Genomic DNA, 23,331 nt, shown 5'->3' with positions numbered 1-23,331 from the left:
AGGCTGGCATACAGCCTGACTTTACATACCACGCTGGCATAGAGCCTGACTTTACATACCAGGCTGGCATACAGCCTGAATTTACCTACCAGGCTGGCATACAGCCTGAATTTACCTACCAGGCTGGCATACAGCCTGACTTTACATACCAGGCTGGCATACAGCCTGTACTTACCTACCAGGCTGGCATACAGCCTGACTTTACATACCAGGCTGGCATACAGCCCTCCACAACCACATCCAGCCTGTACTTGAATAGGTCAACTCAGACTCTAAGCAACCTACCCCCTATATAGTGCACTACTTTTGACCCTAAGCTTATGGGACTGTCAGGCAGAATAGTGCACTATATAGGGAATAGGGTGCCATTGGAGATGAATTTTCTGTCAGGGTTCAGAGCAGAGCAGTTTCTATGCGAGGAGAGGTAGTCGGTCAGGGGGAAAAAAGGCTTTTCTCTCGCTACCACTACGACAGGGTGCTACCTCAGCTTGAGGCCGAAACAAGAACAGATTTTAGGAGCGCGAATAGAAATGTGCGTATGCTTCGGCGTCGGTGTGTGTATGTTTGTTGGCGTGTGTGTGTGTGTGTGTGTGTGTGTGTGTGTGTGTGTGTGTGTGTGTGTGTGTGTGTGTGTGTGTGTGTGTGTGTGTGTGTGTGTGGCTAGAGGTTATAACCCCCTACAGTAGATAGAGGATATCACCCCTACAGTAGATAGATATAACCCCCTACAGTAGATAGAGGATATCACCCCTACAGTAGATAGAGGATATAACCCCCTACAGTAGATAGAGGTTATAACCCCCTACAGTAGATAGAGGATATCACCCCTACAGTAGATAGAGGTTATAACCCCCTACAGTAGATAGAGGATATAACCCCCTACAGTAGATAGAGGTTATAACCCCCTACAGTAGATAGAGGATATCACCCCTACAGTAGATAGAGGATATAACCCCCTACAGTAGATAGAGGATATCACCCCTACAGTAGATAGAGGTTATAACCCCCTACAGTAGATAGAGGATATCACCCCCTACAGTAGATAGAGGATATAACCCCCTACAGTAGATAGAGGATATAACCCCCTACAGTAGATAGTGGATATCACCCCTACAGTAGATAGAGGTTATAACCCCCTACAGTAGATGGAGGATATAACCCCCTACAGTAGATAGAGGTTATAACCCCCTACAGTAGATAGAGGATATAACCCCCTACAGTAGATGGAGGATATAACCCCCTACAGTAGATAGAGGTTATAACCCCCTACAGTAGATGGAGGATATAACCCCCTACAGTAGATAGAGGATATAACTCCCTACAGTAGATAGAGGATATAACCCCTACAGTAGATAGAGGTTATAACCCCCTACAGTAGATAGAGGTTATAACCCCCTACAGTAGATAGAGGATATAACCCCCTACAGTAGATAGAGGTTATAACCCCCTACAGTAGATAGTGGATATAACCCCCTACAGTAGATAGAGGATATAACCCCTACAGTAGATAGAGGTTATAACCCCCTACAGTAGATGGAGGATATAACCCCCTACAGTAGATAGAGGTTATAACCCCCTACAGTAGATGGAGGATATAACCCCCTACAGTAGATAGAGGATATAACCCCCTACAGTAGATAGAGGATATAACCCCTACAGTAGATAGAGGTTATAACCCCCTACAGTAGATAGAGGTTATAACCCTCTACAGTAGATAGAGGATATCACCCCTACAGTAGATAGAGGATATAACCCCCTACAGTAGATAGAGGTTATAACCCCCTACAGTAGATAGAGGATATCACCCCTACAGTAGATAGTGGATATAACCCCCTACAGTAGATAGAGGATATAACCCCTACAGTAGATAGAGGATATAACCCCCTACAGTAGATAGTGGATATAACCCCCTACAGTAGATAGTGGATATAACCCCCTACAGTAGATAGAGGTTATAACCCCTACAGTAGATAGTGGATATAACACCTACAGTAGATAGAGGTTATAACCACCTACAGTAGATAGAGGTTATAACCACCTACAGTAGATAGAGGTTATAACCACCTACAGTAGATAGAGGTTATAACCCCCTACAGTAGATAGAGGATATAACCCCCTACAGTAGATAGAGGATATAACCCCCTACAGTAGATAGTGGATATAACCCCCTACAGTAGATAGAGGTTATAACCCTCTACAGTAGATAGAGGATATAACCCCTACAGTAGATAGAGGATATAACCCCCTACAGTAGATAGAGGATATAACCCCCTACAGTAGATAGTGGATATAACCCCCTACAGTAGATAGAGGTTATAACCCCCTACAGTAGATAGAGGATATTACCCCCTACAGTAGATAGAGGATATAACCCCCTACAGTAGATAGAGGTTATAACCCCCTACAGTAGCAGTCAAAGTGTTAAGGAGCTTCAGACATTTGATGGTCAGAGACATCGGTGGTTTTCAATGACTTTAGAGACACAGGGCTGACACAGATCTGTCTCAGCCTTAGAGAGGAAACACTAACTCTAGTGACGTAAGAGGCTTTTAAAACCTCTATATATAAACCTCTATAACACTATGAACGCAAAACCCATGCAACTGGCACACTTGGCATGTAGGGTCTACGTCAAACACACCGTACACACGCAGAGAATGTACGCACACGTCAGGCTGAGAGCTGGTGACAGACAGACAGACAGACAGACAGACAGACAGACAGACAGAGAGAGAGAGAGAGAGAGAGAGAGAGAGAGAGAGAGAGAGAGAGAGAGAGAGAGAGAGAGAGAGAGAGAGAGAGAGAGAGAGAGAGAGAGAGAGAGAGAGAGATCTGTCCCCATGCCAACAACGACAGAAAGAGGAAGGTACCTACAGGCATGTATCCTTAAGCAGAGGCCCTGCAGGGTTCCACCAGGCCGTGGGACCCCTGCCCTAAGAGCAGGTCCAGAATCCCAGGTGAAATATCTTAGGATTTACATCTTAAAAAGCTGTGTTTACTCTCTGAGCAGCTGCAGGGTATCTAAAAAAATGCTCAAATTAACTTCAATACTTAACCACCAAATAATACCTAAATTCTTCATACATATCCCAAAATATAGTGTGGTGTTTTTTTTTGCCAATAACAGCGCAGTGTGCTATTTGCAGTAATGAATATATTTAATTTACCTGATGACATCCGTGTAAGTTGGAGTCTCTTCCATAGGAGTAGGATCCTCTCTCCGTTTTACCTGAGGGAAGAGACGAAAGAAATGTTTTCCTCAAAAAAAACCTTTGAAATCCAACATATCTAAAAGATAAACCACTTTGCGTTTAGACTAATTGTGCTATGAATCTCTAGCTTTAATTTCGTACCGCGTTGTATATGATCAAACAGACATCTGTTATGCTGTAGATTCACACAGACACACAGGCAGCATTAAGATCTGGGTTCTGTATCACTGTCTCTTTTTATAAAACGGTTACATCTTAAGACCTTTTGTGCAAACTGTATATGTTTCCAAGATGCATGACAACCGTAGCGGCGGGAAAAAACAGACACGTCTGGAACAAAGAGCCTATATGAACTAAAGGTTAACAACAGACACATCTGGAACAAAGAGCCTATATGAACTAAAGGTATGTAAAGGTTAACAACAGACACGTCTGGAACAAAGAGCTTATATGAACTAAAGGTTAACAACAGACACATCTGGAACAAAGAGCCTATATGAACTAAAGGTATGTAAAGGCTAACAACAGACACGTCTGGAACAAAGAGCCTGTATGAACTAAAGGTTAACAACAGACACATCTGGAACAAAGAGCCTATATGAACTAAAGGTATGTAAAGGTTAACAACAGACACGTCTGGAACAAAGAGCCTATATGAACTAAAGGTATGTAAAGGTTAACAACAGGACAAGATTAAAGACTAGAGAATATTGGAACCCCAGAAGAAAATCTTGATTTGATTTGTTAACTTCATTTTTTCGCTAACAGTCTCACAAGACTAAAAAGTACTGTACACAACGGTATGTGATGTCCATGGACAGCTTAAGATAGCCTGGTTAAAGCACTGTAAGCACAGCTTTCTTACCTGGTTCAACCAGGTTAAGTTTTAGGAGGTAAATCGAATGGAAAACCAAGCAGCCGTACAACATAAGACTACAGTGAAATAATCTGGTTTGAGCTGGACTAAGAGGAGTGACACACTCCAACACAGCTCCTCAATACGGTTGGGTGGTATGCAGATGTTCATATACAGTCATACCGTTTCTGTACCATACCGGGGTATACAGTATTACTGAATGTAACAAGAGGCACTATTTCATTTTTTATTTTTTATTTTCATATATTATTATTTTATTTTATTTTAATTGCCAAAGAAAATAATTTAGGCAACAGGGATCTTGATCCAAGAGGGGATGGAATGTCTGCTATAACCAAGAAGTTTGATCTTCACAACCAAATGCATAGCTGGAGCCCTGAGCTGGAGCCCTGAGCTGGGGCCCTGAGCTGGGGCCCTGAGCTGGGGCCCTGAGCTGGAGCCCTGAGCTGGGGCCCTGAGCTGGGGCCCTGAGCTGGGGCCCTGAGCTGGGGCCCTGAGCTGGGGGCCTGAGCTGAAGGCCTGAGCTGGGGCCCTGAGCTGGATCTCTGAGCTGGAGCCCTGATCTGGAGCCCTGATCTGGAGCCCTGAGCTGGAGCCCTGAGCTGGGGCCCTGAGCTGGAGCCCTGAGCTGGAGCCCTGAGCTGGGGCCCTGAGCTGGGGCCCTGAGCTGGGGCCCTGAGCTGGAGCTCTGAGCTGGATATAATTTATTTGACACATCTAAGATTTTCTTACAGTTACAGAGCCTTCAGAAAGTATTCACACACCTTGAACTTTTCCAAATGTTGTTGTGTTACAGCCTGAATTTAAAATGGATTCAACTGAGATTTTGTGACGCTGATATATATACACACAATACCCCATAATGTCAAAGTGGAATTTTGTTCGTAACAACATTTTACAAATGTATAAAAAATGAAAAGTATTCAACCACTTTGTTATGACAAGCCTAAAGAAGTTGAGCAGTAAAAATGTGCTTAACATTTCACATAATAAGTTGGACTCACGTTGTGTGGAATAATAGTGTTGAACATGATTTTTGAATGACTACCTCATCTCTGTATCCCCACACATACAATTATGTGTAAGGTCCCTCAGTCGAGCAGTGAATTTCAAACACAGATTCAACCACAAAGACCAGGGAGGTTTTCCAATGCCTCGTAAAGAAGGGCACCTATTGGTAGATGGGTAAAACATTTAAAAAGCAGACATTGAATATCCCTTTGAGCATGGTGAAGTTATTAATTACACTTTGGATGGTGTATCAATACACCCAGTCATTACAAAGATACAGGCGTCATTCCTAACCTCAGTTGCCGTAGCGGAAGGAAACCCCTCGGGGATTTCACCATGAGGCCAATGGTGACCTTTAAAACAGTTAGAGTTGAATGGCTGTGATTGGAGAAAACTGTGGATGGATCAACAACATTGTAGTTACTCCACAATACTAACCTAACTGACAGAGTGAAAAGAAGGAAGCCTGTACAGAATAACAAATATTCCAAAACATTAATCCCGTTTGCAATAAAACACTAAAGTAAAACTGCAAAAAATGTGGCAAAGAAATGTACTTTATATCCTGAATACAAAGTGTTATATTTTGGGCAAATCCAACACAACACATCACTAAGTACCACTCATCATATTTTCAAGCATGGTGGTGGCTGCATCATGTTATGGTTATGCTTGTCATCGGCAAGGAATAGAGAGCTTTTTTAGGATCAAAAGAAACGTACAGGCAAAATCCTAGAGGAAAACCTGGTTCAGTCTGTTTTACAACAGACACTGGGAAACGAATTCACCTTTCAGTAGGACAATAACTTGAAACACAAGGCCAAATATACACTGGAGTTGCTTACCACGACATTGAATGTTCCTGAGTGGCCTAGTTACAGTTTTGACTTAAATTGGCTTGAAAATCTATGGCAAGATTTGAAAATGGCTGTCTAGCAATGATCAACAATCAACTTAACAGAGCGTGAAGAGCTTCACAAAGAATAATGGGCCAATATTGTACAATCCAGGTGTGCAAAGCTCTTAGAGACTCAGAAAGACAGCTGTGATCGTCGCCAAATGTGCTTCTATTCAGGGGTGTGAATACTTACGTAAATTAGAGATTTCTGAATTAAATTTTCAATAAATTATCTAAAATGTATAAAAACATGTTTCCACTTTGTCATCACGGGGTATTGTGTGTAGATGGGTGAGGAAAAACATACTGTATATTTAATCCATTTTGAATTCAGGCTGTGAGAAAACAGAATGTGGAATAAGTCAAGGGGTATGAATACTTTCTGAAGGACCTGTATACTTAACTTATAAGCAGGGGCGTAGCATGCACCCTCTCTGCCCCAGCGAGGCGAGGGTGCCGCCTAACCCCCCCCCCCAAAAAAAATACAAAAAAGACGGTATTGAAAATCATTCCTTCTGTATTTCAAAATATCCCGGTTTACGGTATAAATGGTATATTGCCTAAGCCTACTCCTCCACAACACACTGCAGTACTCAACACAGCTTCTCCACAACACACTCCCTAGTACTCAACACAGCTTCTCAACAACACACACTGCAGTACTCAACACAGCTTCTCAACAACCCACACTGCAGTACTCAACACAGCTTCTCAACAACACACACTGCAGTACTCAACACAGCTTCTCAACAACACACACTGCAGTACTCAACACAGCTTCTCAACAACACACACTGCAGTACTCAACACAGCTTCTCAACAACACACACTGCAGTACTCAACACAGCTTCTCAACAACACACACTGCAGTACTCAACACAGCTTCTCAACAACACACACTGCAGTACTCAACACAGCTTCTCAACAACACACACTGCAGTACTCAACACAGCTTCTCAACAACACACACTGCAGTACTCAACACAGCTTCTCAACAACACACACTGCAGTACTCAACACAGCTTCTCAACAACACACACTGCGGTACTCAACACAGCTTCTCAACAACACGCACTGCGGTACTCAACACAGCTTCTCAACAACACACACTGCGGTACTCAACACAGCTTCTCAACAACACACACTGCGGTACTCAACACAGCTTCTCAACAACACACACTGCGGTACTCAACACAGCTTCTCAACAACACACACTGCGGTACTCAACACAGCTTCTCAACAACACACACTGTGGTACTCAACACAGCTTCTCAACAACACACACTGCGGTACTCAACACAGCTTCTCAACAACACACACTGCGGTACTCAACACAGCTTCTCAACAACACACACTGCGGTACTCAACACAGCTTCTCAACAACAGACACCAACAGTGTTAGTAATTATAGGCCTATAGCAGACCATGGTCGGCTGGCTTACAGCTTCCTAACCGTCCTCAGCACAGCTTTGCAGGGCCAGGCTCGGACAGCAGCCAGATGTAGACTATAATCTTGGCACACACACAAAGACGCCCACACACACACACACACACACACACACTCTCACACACATAGGAACGGCGCACACTCAAACCATACACAATGCCGTACATGTACACACATGCCTCTCGCACACCGTAGAAACACAATACACGCCACACACTCCGAAGGCGTACACACACCGTATGCTGTACACAGACATTAAACCGTACACAGTACACACAAACACAAGCTAGCATAAATCCACCATTGACATTGTAAACACCTCAGGCAAATGTAATGAAATAGATAATTTTACCTTTTTATTACTTTTACTGTTTTGTTACTAACATCACGTTCAATACATTATCATATTATTGTTAGTAACATCCCTTTCAATACATTATCATATTATTGTTAGTAACCTCCCTTTCAATACATTATCATATTATTGTTAGTAACATCCCTTTCAATACATTATCATATTATTGTTAGTAACATCACGTTGAATACATTATCATATTATTGTTAGTAACCTCCCTATCAATACATTATCATATTATTGTTAGTAACCTCCCTATCAATACATTATCATATTATTGTTAGTAACCTCCCTTTCAATACATTATCATATTATTGTTAGTAACCTCCCTATCAATACATTATCATATTATTGTTAGTAACCTCCCTTTCAATACATTATCATATTATTGTTAGTAACCTCCCTATCAATACATTATCATATTATTGCTACTAACATCCCTTTCAATACATTATCGTATTATTGTTACAAACATCCCTTTTAATGCATTATCATATTATTGGCCATAATATTTATAAAACTCCATTTAACTTTCAAATCACATATCGTACTCAAAGTGAATTAAAACGAATGTTTGCTCTATGGCCTGTTAACTGATCAATTCTACACAATGTTAAAACGGCCTCGTCTTCAATCACGGCGACATTTATTGTCATGACTCTTGTCCCGGAGGTAAAACGGAGCCATTCCCCCTTAGATACACCAGCTGCAAAGTCAAAATACTAGCTATATTGTAAAATATTATTGATATTTTTTTGTTGTTGCTTTTTGGTCTTAATTTAAGGTTAGGGTTATGCATTAGGGTTATCCGTGTGATTTAAATGATGGTTAAGGTTAGGGAAAGGTTTAAAAATCAGATTGTATTACTTTGTGGCTGTGACATCTAGAGACTACAATGCAGACGTGCCTCCATGACAAGCTAAAAACACTGACCTGCTCATGTCACAGTCAGAAAGTCTCACAATGTCCTTACATAACTTCTGACCTGCTGACCTTTCAACCCCTACATCCCCCGCATCTCCAAGCGTCCGAGAACAGGCACGCGAGCTCGACGCGCACACACACACACACACACATATTACACACACACACAGCAAAAATCCCTGGTATTTTAATTTAGTTGCGAGAGTACCTACGGATTTAAGGATTGGAATTACAAGAGAAAAGAACAGGACAGAACAGGATAAGGTCAGAGAAGGGAACACGGCCCTGTGTTATATACATCCTGCTGGATGACACACACACACACACACACACACGCACGCACACACACACACGCGCATACACACGCACACACACGCGCGCGCGCACACACACACACACTAAAATGATGCATAGTTACAGAGTTGAATCATGTTTAAATGTATTCTACAATATATCGTCTGTATTCAGACGATGTCCTTTTCACCATCTCCACCAGGAATAAAAATGGCTGCTTTTCACCATCTCCACCAGGAATAAAAATGGCTGCTTTTCACCATCTCCACCAGGAATAAAAATGGCTGCTTTTCACCATCTCCACCAGGAATAAAAATGGCTGCTTTTCAATGAAAGAAACGAAAGTCTAACAGCAGTATTACTGTGTGAACAATGTTCTTTTTTTTCACAGGTTTTGTTTTCCATCTGTGATCTTGTCGAGAAATTCTGCCCCGGTGTTGTTGCCTGCTAGGCTGCCACCTCTCCCCAGAACACCTGATAATCAATTGAACAGGGAGTCAGGAAGTGAAAATGAACTCCATTGCTGTGACCGTGCGTATAGACACACACAAATACACATACTAGACACACTTTAACGGCCATTGTAATCTACCGTGCTTCTACACCTGCATTGCTTGCTGTTTGGGGTTTTAGGCTGGGTTTCTGTACAGCACTTTGAGATATCAGCTGATGTAAGAAGGGCTATATAAATAAATTAGATTTGATTTTAGTTCATAAACTAGGTGGTTCGAGCTCTGAATGCTGATTGGTTGAAAGCTGTGGTATATCAAAGGCATGACAAAACATGTATTTTTACTGCTCTAATTATGTTGGTAACCAAGGGCTAAGGGCTGTGTCCAGGGCTAAGGGCTGTGTCCAGGCACTCCGCGTTGTGTCGTGCATAAGAACAGCCCTTAGCCGTGGTATATTGGCCATATATACCACAACCCCCTCGTGCCTTATTGCTTAAAAATGTATGACTCTGACAACACATTGTGATGGTACATTTATTAACCTATATATATAACATTAGACTCTGTAACAGAGCTATACGGACATTCATCTGTCTCATCAGAATACTGAATACTAGAGTCCGATAGTGACGTTCCATATGGATCCCTTTAGTGCACTACTTTTGACCTTTAGTGCACTACTTTTGACCTTTAGTGCACTACTTTTGACCTTTAGTGCACTACTTTTGACCTGGCCTCATAAGTCTCTGGTCAAAAGTAGCGCACTATTATTGTCACAATGGGTGGCTTGAGGAATAAGGAGAAGGTGGAGTCAGGCGCAGGAGACAGATGATTCCGGGAATAAACTTTTAATAAATACTCGCAAGGAAAAAAATCACAAGAACGGAGTGCAGGGTGTTCAAAATAAAAGGCACCAACCTCAACGAAAGAAACCCAGGGACGCAAGCCCAGATATAATTCCTCGTAACCCCAAGAAGGAAAAAAAAACACAAACCCTCTTCAGCAACATGAACCCTGACAACAAACAATCCCGCACAACCCACAAACCTAACTAGCTAGCCTAAATACCCCTCCCCACTAACAACTAATACAAAACAGGTGCGTAACTAACCTAGGCCTAACTAACAGAACGTGAAACATAGATCAGTGGCAGCTAGTAGGACGGCGACGACGACCGCCGAGCGCCGCCCGGGCGAGGAGGGGGGGCGCCACCTTCCGTAGGTGTGGTGACAACTATATAGGGAATAGGGAGCCATTTGGGACGCAGGCATAGAGATGTTCCATGTTTTATGTTAGTCCTTCTGGAGGCGTGAACAGCGTATTGGACCGACGACAGACAACCTCTTATTACATGGTTGAGTCATATTTAATAGTTATGGTTGTGTCCAAGATTTGACAAGATAATAAAGTCAGGACCTAAACGATGGGGTTAGGAGTTAGGGGTTAGGGGTTAGGGATTAGGGGTTAGGGATTAGGGGTTAGGGGTTAGGGGTTAGGGATTAGGGGTTAGGGATTAGTGGTTAGGAGTTAGGGGTTAGGGATTAGGGGTTAGGGATTAGTGGTTAGGAGTTAGTGGTTAGGAGTTAGAGGTTGTGGATTAGGGGTTAGGAGTTAGGGGTTAGGAGTTAGGGGTTAGGAGTTAGAGGTTGTGGATTAGGGGTTAGGAGTTAGGGGTTAGGAGTTAGGGATTAGGGGTTAGGGATTAGGGGTTAAGGTTAGGGGTTAGGGGTTAGGAGTTAGGGGTTAAGGTTAGGGGTTAGGGATTAGGGGTTAGGGATTAGGGGTTAAGGTTAGGGGTTAGGGTTAGGAGTTAGGGGTTAAGGTTAGGGGTTAGGGATTAGGGGTTAGGGATTAGGGATTAGGGGTTAGGGATTAGGGGTTAGGGATTAGGGGTTAGGGATTAGGGGTTAGGGATTAGGGGTTAGGGATTAGGGGTTAGGGATTAGGGGTTAGGGATTAGGGATTAAGGTTAGGGGTTAGGGGTTAGGGGTTAGGGATTAGGGGTTAAGGTTAGGGGTTAGGGATTAGGGGTTAGGGATTAGGGGTTAGGGATTAGGGGTTAGGGATTAGGGGTTAGGGATTAGGGGTTAGGGATTAGGGGTTAAGGTTAGGGATTAGGGGTTAAGGTTAGGGATTAGGGATTAAGGTTAGGGGTTAGGGGTTAGGGGTTAGGGATTAGGGGTTAAGGTTAGGGGTTAGGGATTAGGGGTTAGGGATTAGGGGTTAGGGATTAGGGGTTAGGGGTTAGGGGTTAGGGATTAGGGGTTAGGGATTAGGGATTAGGGGTTAGGGATTAGGGGTTAGGTTACTGCAAGTACAAAACAACATTCTCATGGTTTTTCTTTTTCTGTTTGTCTTCTTTTTTCCCTTTATTTATAGTTTTCTTCTTCTTTACAACTGAGCAACAATTATATCAATATTTTTTTTTAAACCTAAACTCATGATCTAGCTGAAAATCCTAATTATCCTGTTCTGTATAACAAACTTCCATGAATAATTGTCAGTGTAGGATTGATTATTTTTGGCAAAACTATCTTTTTTTCATCTAAGAAACACTTTTGGATGTGAAAAGGAAATGTACGCAACACATTAATGTAATCATTAATATGAGTACACACATTTGAATCTGTAATACAAAAGCATAATTCCCTGTTCAGGCTGTTTCAATAAACAGACTATACAGATCTCACAGCTCAAATGACTCCAATCTCAACTAGTACTCCGTCCTTCACACTGATAGTCATCTATCGTCAATACTCAGCAAACACAACACGCACGTCGTGAGTAAATATTCCTCAGTGAGAGTGGAAAGGTTTTCTCTCTCTCTCTGCCTCTATATACGGTAAGCTGTGCCAAGACGTCGCCGTCAGATGTGGCAGAGCTAACACTTGCCAGTCTGCCGGTCCAGGGGCACAGACACAATACTGTAGATTGTACCCCCCAGAGACAGGCCCTGATGCTGCTGCAACGGCCTTTAGGGACAGACTATACCCCTGGGGCAGAACGGAGAGGGCCAGACTATACCCCTGGGGCAGAACGGAGAGGGCCAGACTATACCCCTGGGGCAGAACGGAGAGGGCCAGACTATACCCCTGGGGCAGAACGGAGAGGGCCAGACTACACCCCTGGGGCAGAACGGAGAGGGCCAGACTATACCCCTGGGGCAGAACGGAGAGGGCCAGACTATACCCCTGGGGCAGAACGGAGAGGGCCAGACTACACCCCTGGGGCAGAACGGAGAGGGCCAGACTATACCCCTGGGGCAGAACGGAGAGGGCCAGACTATACCCCTGGGGCAGAACGGAGAGGGCCAGACTATACCCCTGGGGCAGAACGGAGAGGGCCAGACTATACCCCTGGGGCAGAACGGAGAGGGCCAGACTACACCCCTGGGGCAGAACGGAGAGGGACAGACTACACCCCTGGGGCAGAACGGAGAGGGACAGACTACACCCCTGGGGCAGAACGGAGAGGGCCAGACTATACCCATGTTTACTATATACTATAAGGATAATGTCTGTTTACTATATACACAAAGGATAATGTCTGTTTACTATATACACAAAGGATAATGTCTGTTTACTATATTCTAGAAGGATAATGTCTGTTTACTATATACAAGAATGATAATGCATGTTTACTATATACTAGAAGGATAATGTCTGTTTACTATATACACAAAGGATCATGTCTGTTTACTATATACTAGAAGGATAATGTTTTAAACACACAATATCTCTATTACCAACTACTACAATGTTCATTTCAAGCAAACAGCGCTGCCCAGCTGTCTAAGATCATACCCTTGAGCCATCCTATAACGAACAATCATACCTCCTTTTAAGGGCAGTTTCTTCCCAATATTAATGTTAATGTTTTTTATTTATGTCCTCCGACAAGTCTTTCTACTAACCCCTGTACTTTACAAGGACTTCCCTGCTTTTGAATAATCCCGTTAGGTATTTGATTCTGCCTGTCCCCGTCTCTGGCCCCGGGTCTGAAGGGGGATTGTGTCCCTCTCTCTGTTTCCTTGGTGCCTTGGGTTGAACTGGGAATCCGCTGTTGCCTTTGAGTCAGACTGAAAATCTGTTCTTCCCTGGGTTAAGACTTGGAATCCAGCTCCACGGCCAAGATCCTCTATATTCTCCATAGTGAGGCCCTCAAAGCCCCCGACTTGTCACACTAGCCCCTGGAAAATCATCTTTTACATAAGAAGATGAGGGAAGACTGCACGGAAACGGTAAAATGACAATGTTCATCGCCTCGGGACAAGTGAGGATTTGTGGAAGAAAACACAATGAAACTAGACTACTATTTGTCTGCTGTACATTGAGTTAGGTGGACAGGTTTAGCTTATTTTGTAAATTGTTCAATAAAACCTGAATATAAGCAATGAATAAAAACTGGTGATGTAATGAAACATTTAGCAATACATTTTTTAACTAAACTGTGGAATTTCAGACGCTACATTTGCCTTTCGTGAACTCGCTCAGGCTTTGCTGATAGCTACTTTTTCAGATGAAAAATTCACTTACCTATGACTGTCGTGTATCTTAAGATGAATGCACTGAATGTAAGTTTCTCTGGATGACAGCCTGCTAAATGACTCAAAATGTAAAATGTAAATTTGAGGACACTGTTTACTTACTTTGAAAGGGGGTTGGGGCATTATATGTTACTATAAAACTTCGGCCATCTTTTGTGAAAATAATTGAAATACTTTCCCTCAAGTGGTCGTTACTTGTACATAAAGACCATTAACAAATATATTTAAAAAAATCCCCACATGTTCTTAGTTATTTCATATAAACTGTAAAGATACGGTTACAAGGAAAATTCAAAAGGAGGATAAAAAAAAAATAAACTACCAGCCTGTAAATAAAGTTGTTGAAAAATATATAAGCAAAGGGCAGACGTGGGTGGAAGTCGCAGGCATCTGAAGTGCTAATTAAAACAACAGCGATGCCACTCGGGAAGGTTTGAAAGCTTTCATATCAGAACACAACTGAGCAAAGCAGAGCAGAGACAGGAGATTTAAACAGGTTTGACAACAACGTAGGATCCAGTGGCTTTAAAAGCACGATACGGGTGCTATGGATGATGGTTAATCTCCCTATTTGATATAACGCATGTGAAGGCTTGTCCTGACTTTGAACTACTATATAGAATTAATCTCAAATTCATTCCAATTTAAGTGGAATACATTTTTTTTGCTGTCTTTTTTTTTGTGTGTGTGTGTCAATTATTGAGGAAGCTAAAACCGACGACTATAAGTAAATATATGAAGAGAAAAGCGGTTGAAATAAAGGCCAAAATAACTTGAGAATCTCCTATATAAATACAGGAGTGGACTTGGCATGAAGACTGAGAAACAAAAAGAAAATACTTGTATTGGTCAACGTTAGTTGCAAAGAGGTTGGAGCTTAGAACTGTTTTTCCCTTGACAAGTTTCGATCTAAAGAAACCTCACACAGGCCGAACTTGACAACAACGAAAAACGCTGTCCTCTTGCCGTGATTCAATGATCTACCAAACGCCTTCTACAATCTAAACGATACCTGCATGTTTGTATTGATATTCAGTTGGACTTTCTTTTCTCACTTTCTTCTGTTTTTGACTTGTCACAGCCTTAACGGAAACGGGGTAACCCGTTATCATTGACTACTGTTGAGGCAGAAGACAAGACTACAAAGTTCCAATTTCTTATACAGACATTGGGAGGCAAAATATAGAAGGTTTCTCTGAAAAAGGGAATATTTAGATGCTATATTTCTTGGCACACTTCGGACATATATACAAACACGTGACTAAAAGTCCTGTACGTATGTGATGTCTGCAGACAAGGAGGGGTGAGAAGAAGGGGTGAGATAGAGGGGGAAATGGAGGGGTGAGATAGAGGAATGAGATCGAGGGGTGAGATAGAGGGAGGGAAGGAGGGGTGAAATGTAGAGGTGAGGAGGGAGGGAAGGAGGGGTGAGACAGAGGGAGGGAAGGAGGGGTGAGATAGAGGGAGGGAAGGAGGGGTGAGATAGAGGGAGGGAAGGAGGGGTGAGATGGAAGGGTGACAAGGAGGGAGGGAAGGAGGGGTGAGGAGGGGTGAGAAGGAGGGCAGAAAGGAGGTGTGAGATGGAGAGAGGGAAGGAGGGGTGAGAAGGAGGGCAGAAAGGAGGTGTGAGATGGAGAGAGGGAAGGAGGGGTGAGATGGAGAGAGGGAAGGAGGGGTGAGAAGGAGGTTTGAGATAGAGGAATGGAAGGAGGGTGAGATGGAGGGGTGAGAACGAGGGAGGGAAGGAGGGGTGAGAACGAGGGAGGGAAGGAGGGGTGAGAACGAGGGAGGGAAGGAGGGATGAGATGAAGCGGTGAGACAGAGGGGTGAGATAGAGGGAGGGACGGAAGGGTGAGATAGAGGGGTGAGATAGAGGGGTGAGACGGTGTGAAGGGTTAAACCATCCTGTTTCATGTGGGGGAGGACGGTGGGACGGTGTGAAGGGTTAAACCATCCTGTTTCATGTGGGGGAGGACAGTGGGAAGGGTTAAACCATCCTGTTTCATGTGGGGGAGGACGGTGGGAAGGGTTAACCATCCTGTTTCATGTGGGGGAGGACGGTGGGACGGTGTGAAGGGTTAAACCATCCTGTTTCTTGTGGGGGAGGACGGTGGGACGGTGTGAAGAGTTAAACCATCCTGTTTCATGTGGGGGAGGACGGTGAGACGGTGTGAAGGGTTAAACCATCCTGTTTCATGTGGGGGAGGACGGTGAGACGGTGGGAAGGGTTAAATCATCCTGTTTCATGTGGGGGAGAACGGTGAGACGGTGTGAAGGGTTAAACCATCCTGTTTCATGTGGGGGAGGACAGTGGGAAGGGTTAAACCATCCTGTTTCATGTGGGGGAGGACGGTGGGAAGGGTTAACCATCCTGTTTCATGTGGGGGAGGACGGTGAGACGGTGTGAAGGGTTAAACCATCCTGTTTCATGTGGGGGAGGACGGTGGGACGGTGGGAAGGGTTAAACCATCCTGTTTCATGTGGGGGAGGACGGTGAGACGGTGTGAAGGGTTAAACCATCCTGTTTCATGTGGGGGAGGACGGTGGGAAGGGTTAAACCATCCTGTTTCATGTGGGGGAGGACGGTGGGACGGTGTGAAGGGTTAAACCATCCTTTTTCATGTGGGGGAGGACGGTGGGACGGTGTGAAGGGTTAAACCATCCTGTTTCATGTGGGGGAGGACAGTGGGAAGGGTTAAACCATCCTGTTTCATGTGGGGGAGGACGGTGGGAAGGGTTAACCATCCTGTTTCATGTGGGGGAGGACGGTGGGACGGTGTGAAGGGTTAAACCATCCTGTTTCATGTGGGGGAGGACGGTGGGACGGTGTGAAGGGTTAAACCATCCTGTTTCATGTGGGGGAGGACGGTGAGATGGTGTGAAGGGTTAAACCATCCTGTTTCATGTGGGGGAGGACGGTGTGAAGGGTTAAACCATCCTGTTTCATGTGGAGGAGGACGGTGTGAAGGGTTAAACCATCCTGTTTCATGTGGGGGAGGACGGTGGGACGGTGTGAAGGGTTAAACCATACTGTTTCATGTGGGGGAGGACGGTGGGACGGTGTGAAGGGTTAAACCATCCTGTTTCATGTGGGGGAGGACGGTGGGACGGTGTGAAGGGTTAAACCATCCTGTTTCATGTGGGGGAGGACGGTGGGACGGTGTGAAGGGTTAAACCATCCTGTTTCATGTGGGGGAGGACGGTGAGACGGTGGGAAGGGTTAAACCATCCTGTTTCATGTGGGGGAGGACGGTGGGACGGTGTGAAGGGTTAAACCATCCTGTTTCATGTGGGGGAGGACGGTGTGAAGGGTTAAACCATCCTGTTTCATGTGGGGGAGGACGGTGGGACGGTGTGAAGGGTTAAACCATCCTCTTTCATGTGGGGGAGAACGGTGAGACGGTGTGAAGGGTTAAACCATCCTGTTTCATGTGGGGGAGGACGGTGGGAAGGGTTAAACCATCCTGTTTCATGTGGGGGAGGACGGTGGGACGGTGTGAAGGGTTAAACCATCCTGTTTCATGTGGGGGAGGACGGTGGGACGGTGTGAAGGGTTAAACCATCCTCTTTCATGTGGGGGAGAACGGTGAGACGGTGTGAAGGGTTAAACCATCCTGTTTCATGTGGGGGAGGACGGTGGGACGGTACAGACATGAATCATTCTCAGCAATTCAACTGTTTCCATGACATCAATGGGCATCCTTCCAGAACTCCAACAAAGGTTCGTGTCCCAAATGGCACCTTATTCCCTATATATAGACGGCTCTGGTCAACAGTAGTGCACTATATAGGGAACGTGGTGTCATTTGAGACGCAGACCAAGTCTACAAGGTACTGAGGGAAGCCACAGAAGGCATGGGGAGCTGGCTTCTAAACACACAACTGAGATCAACTAAAATATAAAGACATAGTGCGTAAAAAACAAAACATTGTTTCTCTTTTCGAAATGCTTTAGAAAGCGGCACATTTTGCATTTAAAAATATGTTTTTGACACATTTGGTCGATGAGCAGCCATAAGAAGGTTTCCAACAGACGTCGATTCCTTGGCACTGAAGGTAATGAATACAGTGCCTTCAGTAAGTATTCTCAGCCTTCGACTTTGTCCACATTTTATTGTGTTACAGCCTGAATTTAAATGGATTCAATTGAGATTTTGTGTCACTGACCTACACACAATACCTCATAATGTCAAAGTGGAATAATTATGTTTTTAGAAAAATTTACAAATGTATAAAAAATGAAAAGCTGAAATGTCTTAAGTGGATAAGTATTCAACCCCTTTGTTATGTCAAGGAGCCTAAATAAGTTCAGGAGTAAATATTTTCTTAACAATCACATAATAACTTGCATGGACTCTGTGTGCAATAATAGTATTTAACATGGTTTTTGAATGACTACCTCATCTCTGTATCCCCACACATACAATTATCTGTAAGGTCCCTCAGTCAAGCAGTGAATTTCAAACAGATTCAACCACAAAGACCAGGGAGGTTTTCCAATGCCTCGTAAAGAAGGGCACCTATTGGTAGATAAAAAAAGCAGACATTCAAATCAAATAAAATTGAATTGTCTGTGTACATATGTTGCAGATGTTATCGTATGTGTAGCTAAATGCCTATGTTTCTATCTCCAACAGTGCAGTAATAACGAACAATACAAAACAATACAAACAAATCCCCAACAATACAAAACAATACAAACAAATCCCCAACAATACAAAACAATACAAACAAATCCCCAACAATACAAAACAATACAAACAAATCCCCAACAATACAAAACAATACAAACAAATCCCCCAAAAATCTGAAAGAAAGAAAGAAATATCGGAATATAAATATATATAGTTATATAGGATGGTGTGTATAGACAGTAGTTATATAGGATGGTGTGTATAGACAGTAGTTATATAGGATGGTGTGTATAGACAGTAGTTATATAGGATGGTGTGTATAGACAGTAGTTATATAGGATGGTGTGTATAGACAGTAGTTATATAGGATGGTGTGTATAGACAGTATAGACAGTAGTTATATAGGATGGTGTATATAGACAGTAGTTATATAGGATGGTGTGTATAGACAGTAGTTATATAGGATGGTGTGTATAGACAGTAGTTATATAGGATGGTGTGTATAGACAGTAGTTATATAGGATGGTGTGTATAGACAGTAGTTATATAGGATGGTGTGTATAGACAGTAGTTATATAGGATGGTGTGTATAGACAGTAGTATATAGGATGGTGTGTAGAGAGTAGTTATATAGGGATGTGTGTATAGACAGTAGTATTAGGATGGTGTGTATAGACAGTAGTTATATTAGTGATGGAGTGTATAGACCGTAGTTCTATAGGATGGGTGTGTATAGACAGTAGTTATATAGGATGGTGTGTATAGACAGTATAGACAGTAGTTATATAGGATGGTGTGTATAGACAGTAGTTATATAGGATGGTGTGTATAGACAGTAGTTATATAGGATGGTGTGTATAGACAGTAGTTATATAGGATGGTGTATATAGACAGTAGTTATATAGGATGGTGTATATAGACAGTAGTTATATAGGATGGTGTATATAGACAGTATAGACAGTAGTTATATAGGATGGTGTGTATAGACAGTAGTTATAAGGATGGTGTGTATAGACAGTAGTTATATAGGATGGTGTGTATAGACAGTAGTTATATAGGATGGTGTGTATAGACGTAGTTATATAGGATGGTGTGTATAGACAGTATAGACAGTAGTTATATAGGATGGTGTGTATAGACAGTAGTTATATAGGATGGTGTGTATAGACAGTAGTTATATAGGATGGTGTGTATAGACAGTAGTTATATAGGATGGTGTATATAGACAGTAGTTATATAGGATGGTGTGTATAGACAGTAGTTATATAGGATGGTGTGTATAGACAGTAGTTATATAGGATGGTGTATATAGACAGTATAGACAGTAGTTATATAGGATGGTGTGTATAGACAGTAGTTATATAGGATGGTGTGTATAGACAGTAGTTATATAGGATGGTGTATATAGACAGTAGTTATATAGGATGGTGTATAGACAGTAGTTATATAGGATGGTGTGTATAGACAGTAGTTATATAGGATGGTGTGTATAGACAGTAGTTATATAGGATGGTGTGTATAGACAGTAGTTATATAGGATGGTGTGTATAGACAGTAGTTATATAGGATGGTGTGTATAGACAGTAGTTATATAGGATGGTGTGTATAGACAGTAGTTATATAGGATGGTGTATATAGACAGTAGTTATATAGGATGGTGTGTATAGACAGTAGTTATATAGGATGGTGTGTATAGACAGTAGTTATATAGGATGGTGTGTATAGACAGTAGTTATATAGGATGGTGTGTATAGACAGTAGTTATATAGGATGGTGTGTATAGACAGTAGTTATATAGGATGGTGTGTATAGACAGTAGTTATATAGGATGGTGTGTATAGACAGTAGTTATATAGGATGGTGTGTATAGACAGTAGTTATATAGGATGGTGTGTATAGACAGTAGTTATATAGGATGGTGTGTATAGACAGTAGTTATATAGGATGGTGTGTATAGACAGTAGTTATATAGGATGGTGTGTATAGACAGTAGTATATAGGATGGTGTGTATTAGACAGTAGTTATATAGGATGGTGTGTATAGACAGTAGTTATATAGGATGTGTGTAAGTATAGACAGTAGTTATATAGGATGGTGTGTATAGACAGTAGTTATATAGGATGGTGTGTATAGACAGTAGTTATATAGGATGGTGTGTATAGACAGTAGTTATATAGGATGGTGTGTATAGACAGTAGTTATATAGGATGGTGTGTATAGACAGTATACACAGTAGTTATATAGGATGGTGTGTATAGACAGTATAGACAGTAGTTATATAGGATGGTGTGTATAGACAGTAGTTATATAGGATGGTGTGTATAGACAGTAGTTATATAGGATGGTGTATATAGACAGTAGTTATATAGGATGGTGTGTATAGACAGTAGTTATATAGGATGGCGTGTATAGACAGTAGTTATATAGGAGTGTGTGTATAGACAGTAGTTATATAGGAGTGTGTGTATAGACAGTAGTTATATAGGATGGTGTGTATAGACAGTATAGACAGTAGTTATATAGGATGGTGTGTATAGACAGTAGTTATATAGGATGGTGTGTATAGACAGTATAGACAGTAGTTATATAGGATGGTGTGTATAGACAGTAGTTATATAGGAGTGTGTGTATAGACAGTAGTTATATAGGATGGTGTGTATAGACAGTATAGACAGTAGTTATATAGGATGGTGTGTATAGACAGTAGTTATATAGGATGGTGTATATAGACAGTAGTTATATAGGATGGTGTGTATAGACAGTAGTTATATAGGATGGTGTATATAGACAGTAGTTATATAGGATGGTGTGTATAGACAGTATAGACAGTAGTTATATAGGATGGTGTATATAGACAGTAGTTATATAGGATGGTGTATATAGACAGTATAGACAGTAGTTGTATAGGATGGTGTGTATAGACAGTAGTTATATAGGATGGTGTGTATAGACAGTAGTTATATAGGATGGTGTGTATAGACAGTAGTTATATATAGGATGGTGTGTATAGACAGTAGTTATATAGGATGGTGTGTATAGACAGTAGTTATATAGGATGGTGTGTATAGACAGTAGTTATATAGGATGGTGTGTATAGACATTAGTTATATAGGATGGTGTATATAGACAGTAGTTATATAGGATGGTGTATATAGACAGTATAGACAGTAGTTATATAGGATGGTGTGTATAGACAGTAGTTATATAGGATGGTGTGTATAGACAGTAGTTATATAGGATGGTGTGTATAGACAGTATAGACAGTAGTTATATAGGATGGTGTGTATAGACAGTAGTTATATAGGATGGTGTGTATAGACAGTAGTTATATAGGATGGTGTGTATAGACAGTAGTTATATAGGATGGTGTGTATAGACAGTATAGACAGTAGTTATATAGGATGGTGTGTATAGACAGTAGTTATATAGGATGGTGTGTATAGACAGTAGTTATATAGGATGGTGTGTATAGACAGTAGTTATATAGAATGAGCCTTAACTAGAATACAGTCTATACATATGAAGTGGGTAAAACATTATGTAAACATTATTAAAGTGACTAGTGTTCAATGGCTATGTACATAGGGCATCCGGGTACAGTACTGGGTGGAGGCTGGCTAGTAACAGTAACTAAGGTTCAGGGCAGGGTACTAGGTGGAGGCTAGTAACAGTAACTAAGGTTCAGGGCAGGGTACTGGGTGGAGGCAGGCTAGTAACAGTAACTAAGGTTCAGGGCAGGGTACTGGGTGGAGGCAGGCTAGTAACAGTAACTAAGGTTCAGGGCAGGGTACTGGGTGGAGGCTGGCTAGTAACAGTAACTAAGGTTCAGGGCAGGGTACTGGGTGGAGGCTGGCTAGTAACAGTAACTAAGGTTCAGGGCAGGGTACTGGGTGGAGGCTGGCTAGTAACAGTAACTAAGGTTCAGGGCAGGGTACTGGGTGGAGGCTGGCTAGTAACAGTAACTAAGGTTCAGGGCAGGGTACTAGGTGGAGGCTGGCTAGTAACAGTAACTAAGGTTCAGGGCAGGGTACTGGGCGGAGGCTGGCTAGTAACAGTAACTAAGGTTCAGGGCAGGGTACTGGGTGGAGGCTGGATAGTGGTGACTGTTTAACAGTCTGATGGCCTGGACATAGAGCTATTTATCAGTCTCTCGCTTCCAGCTTTGATGCACCTGTACTGTCTCCGCCTTCTAGATGGTAGCAGGGTGAACGGGTCATTGAATATTCCTTTGAGTATGGTGAAGTTATTAATTACACTTTGGATGGATACACTGAGCCACTACAAAGATACCGACCTGTGTCCTTCCTAACTCAGTTGCCAGAGAGGAAGGAAACCGCTTAGGGATTTCACCATGAGGCCACAATACATCACTGAGTACCACTCTACATATTTTCAAGCATGGTGGTGTCTGCATCATGTTATGGGTAAACTTGTCATCGGCAAGGACTAGGGAGTTGTTTAGAATGAAAATATGCAAACTACAGCTATAAGCACAGGCAAAATCCTAGAGGAAAACCTGGTTCAGTCTGTTTTCTAACAGACACTAGGATACAAATTCACCTTTCAGCAGGACAATAACCTAAAACACAAGGCCAAATCTACACTGGAGTTGATTACCAAAAAGACTAGTTACAGTTTTGACTTAAATCAGCTTGAAAAGCTATAGCAAGATTTAAAAAT

The 23,331-nt window shown here is 42.4% G+C and overlaps 1 protein-coding gene across 1 annotated transcript in view; it reads right to left on the bottom strand.

Annotated features, from left to right (window-relative positions):
- Positions 1-2,921: 2,921 nt before the first annotated feature.
- Positions 2,922-23,331, bottom strand: part of LOC115160159 (transcription factor 4-like) — a 163,372-nt gene continuing 142,962 nt past the window's right edge. The window contains exons 7-8 of the mRNA XM_029710530.1: positions 3,168-3,229; positions 2,922-3,021 (exon numbers count right to left, since the gene is read on the bottom strand). Of these exons, the coding sequence (XP_029566390.1) occupies positions 2,968-3,021; positions 3,168-3,229 (116 nt within the window). The 3' untranslated portion in view covers positions 2,922-2,967. The remainder of the gene's footprint in view (positions 3,022-3,167; positions 3,230-23,331) is intronic.

The sequence above is a fragment of the Salmo trutta genome, chromosome 23 (assembly GCF_901001165.1).
Source record: "Salmo trutta chromosome 23, fSalTru1.1, whole genome shotgun sequence".
NCBI lineage: Eukaryota > Metazoa > Chordata > Actinopteri > Salmoniformes > Salmonidae > Salmo > Salmo trutta.
This window is presented reverse-complemented; position numbering and strand designations above follow the sequence as displayed.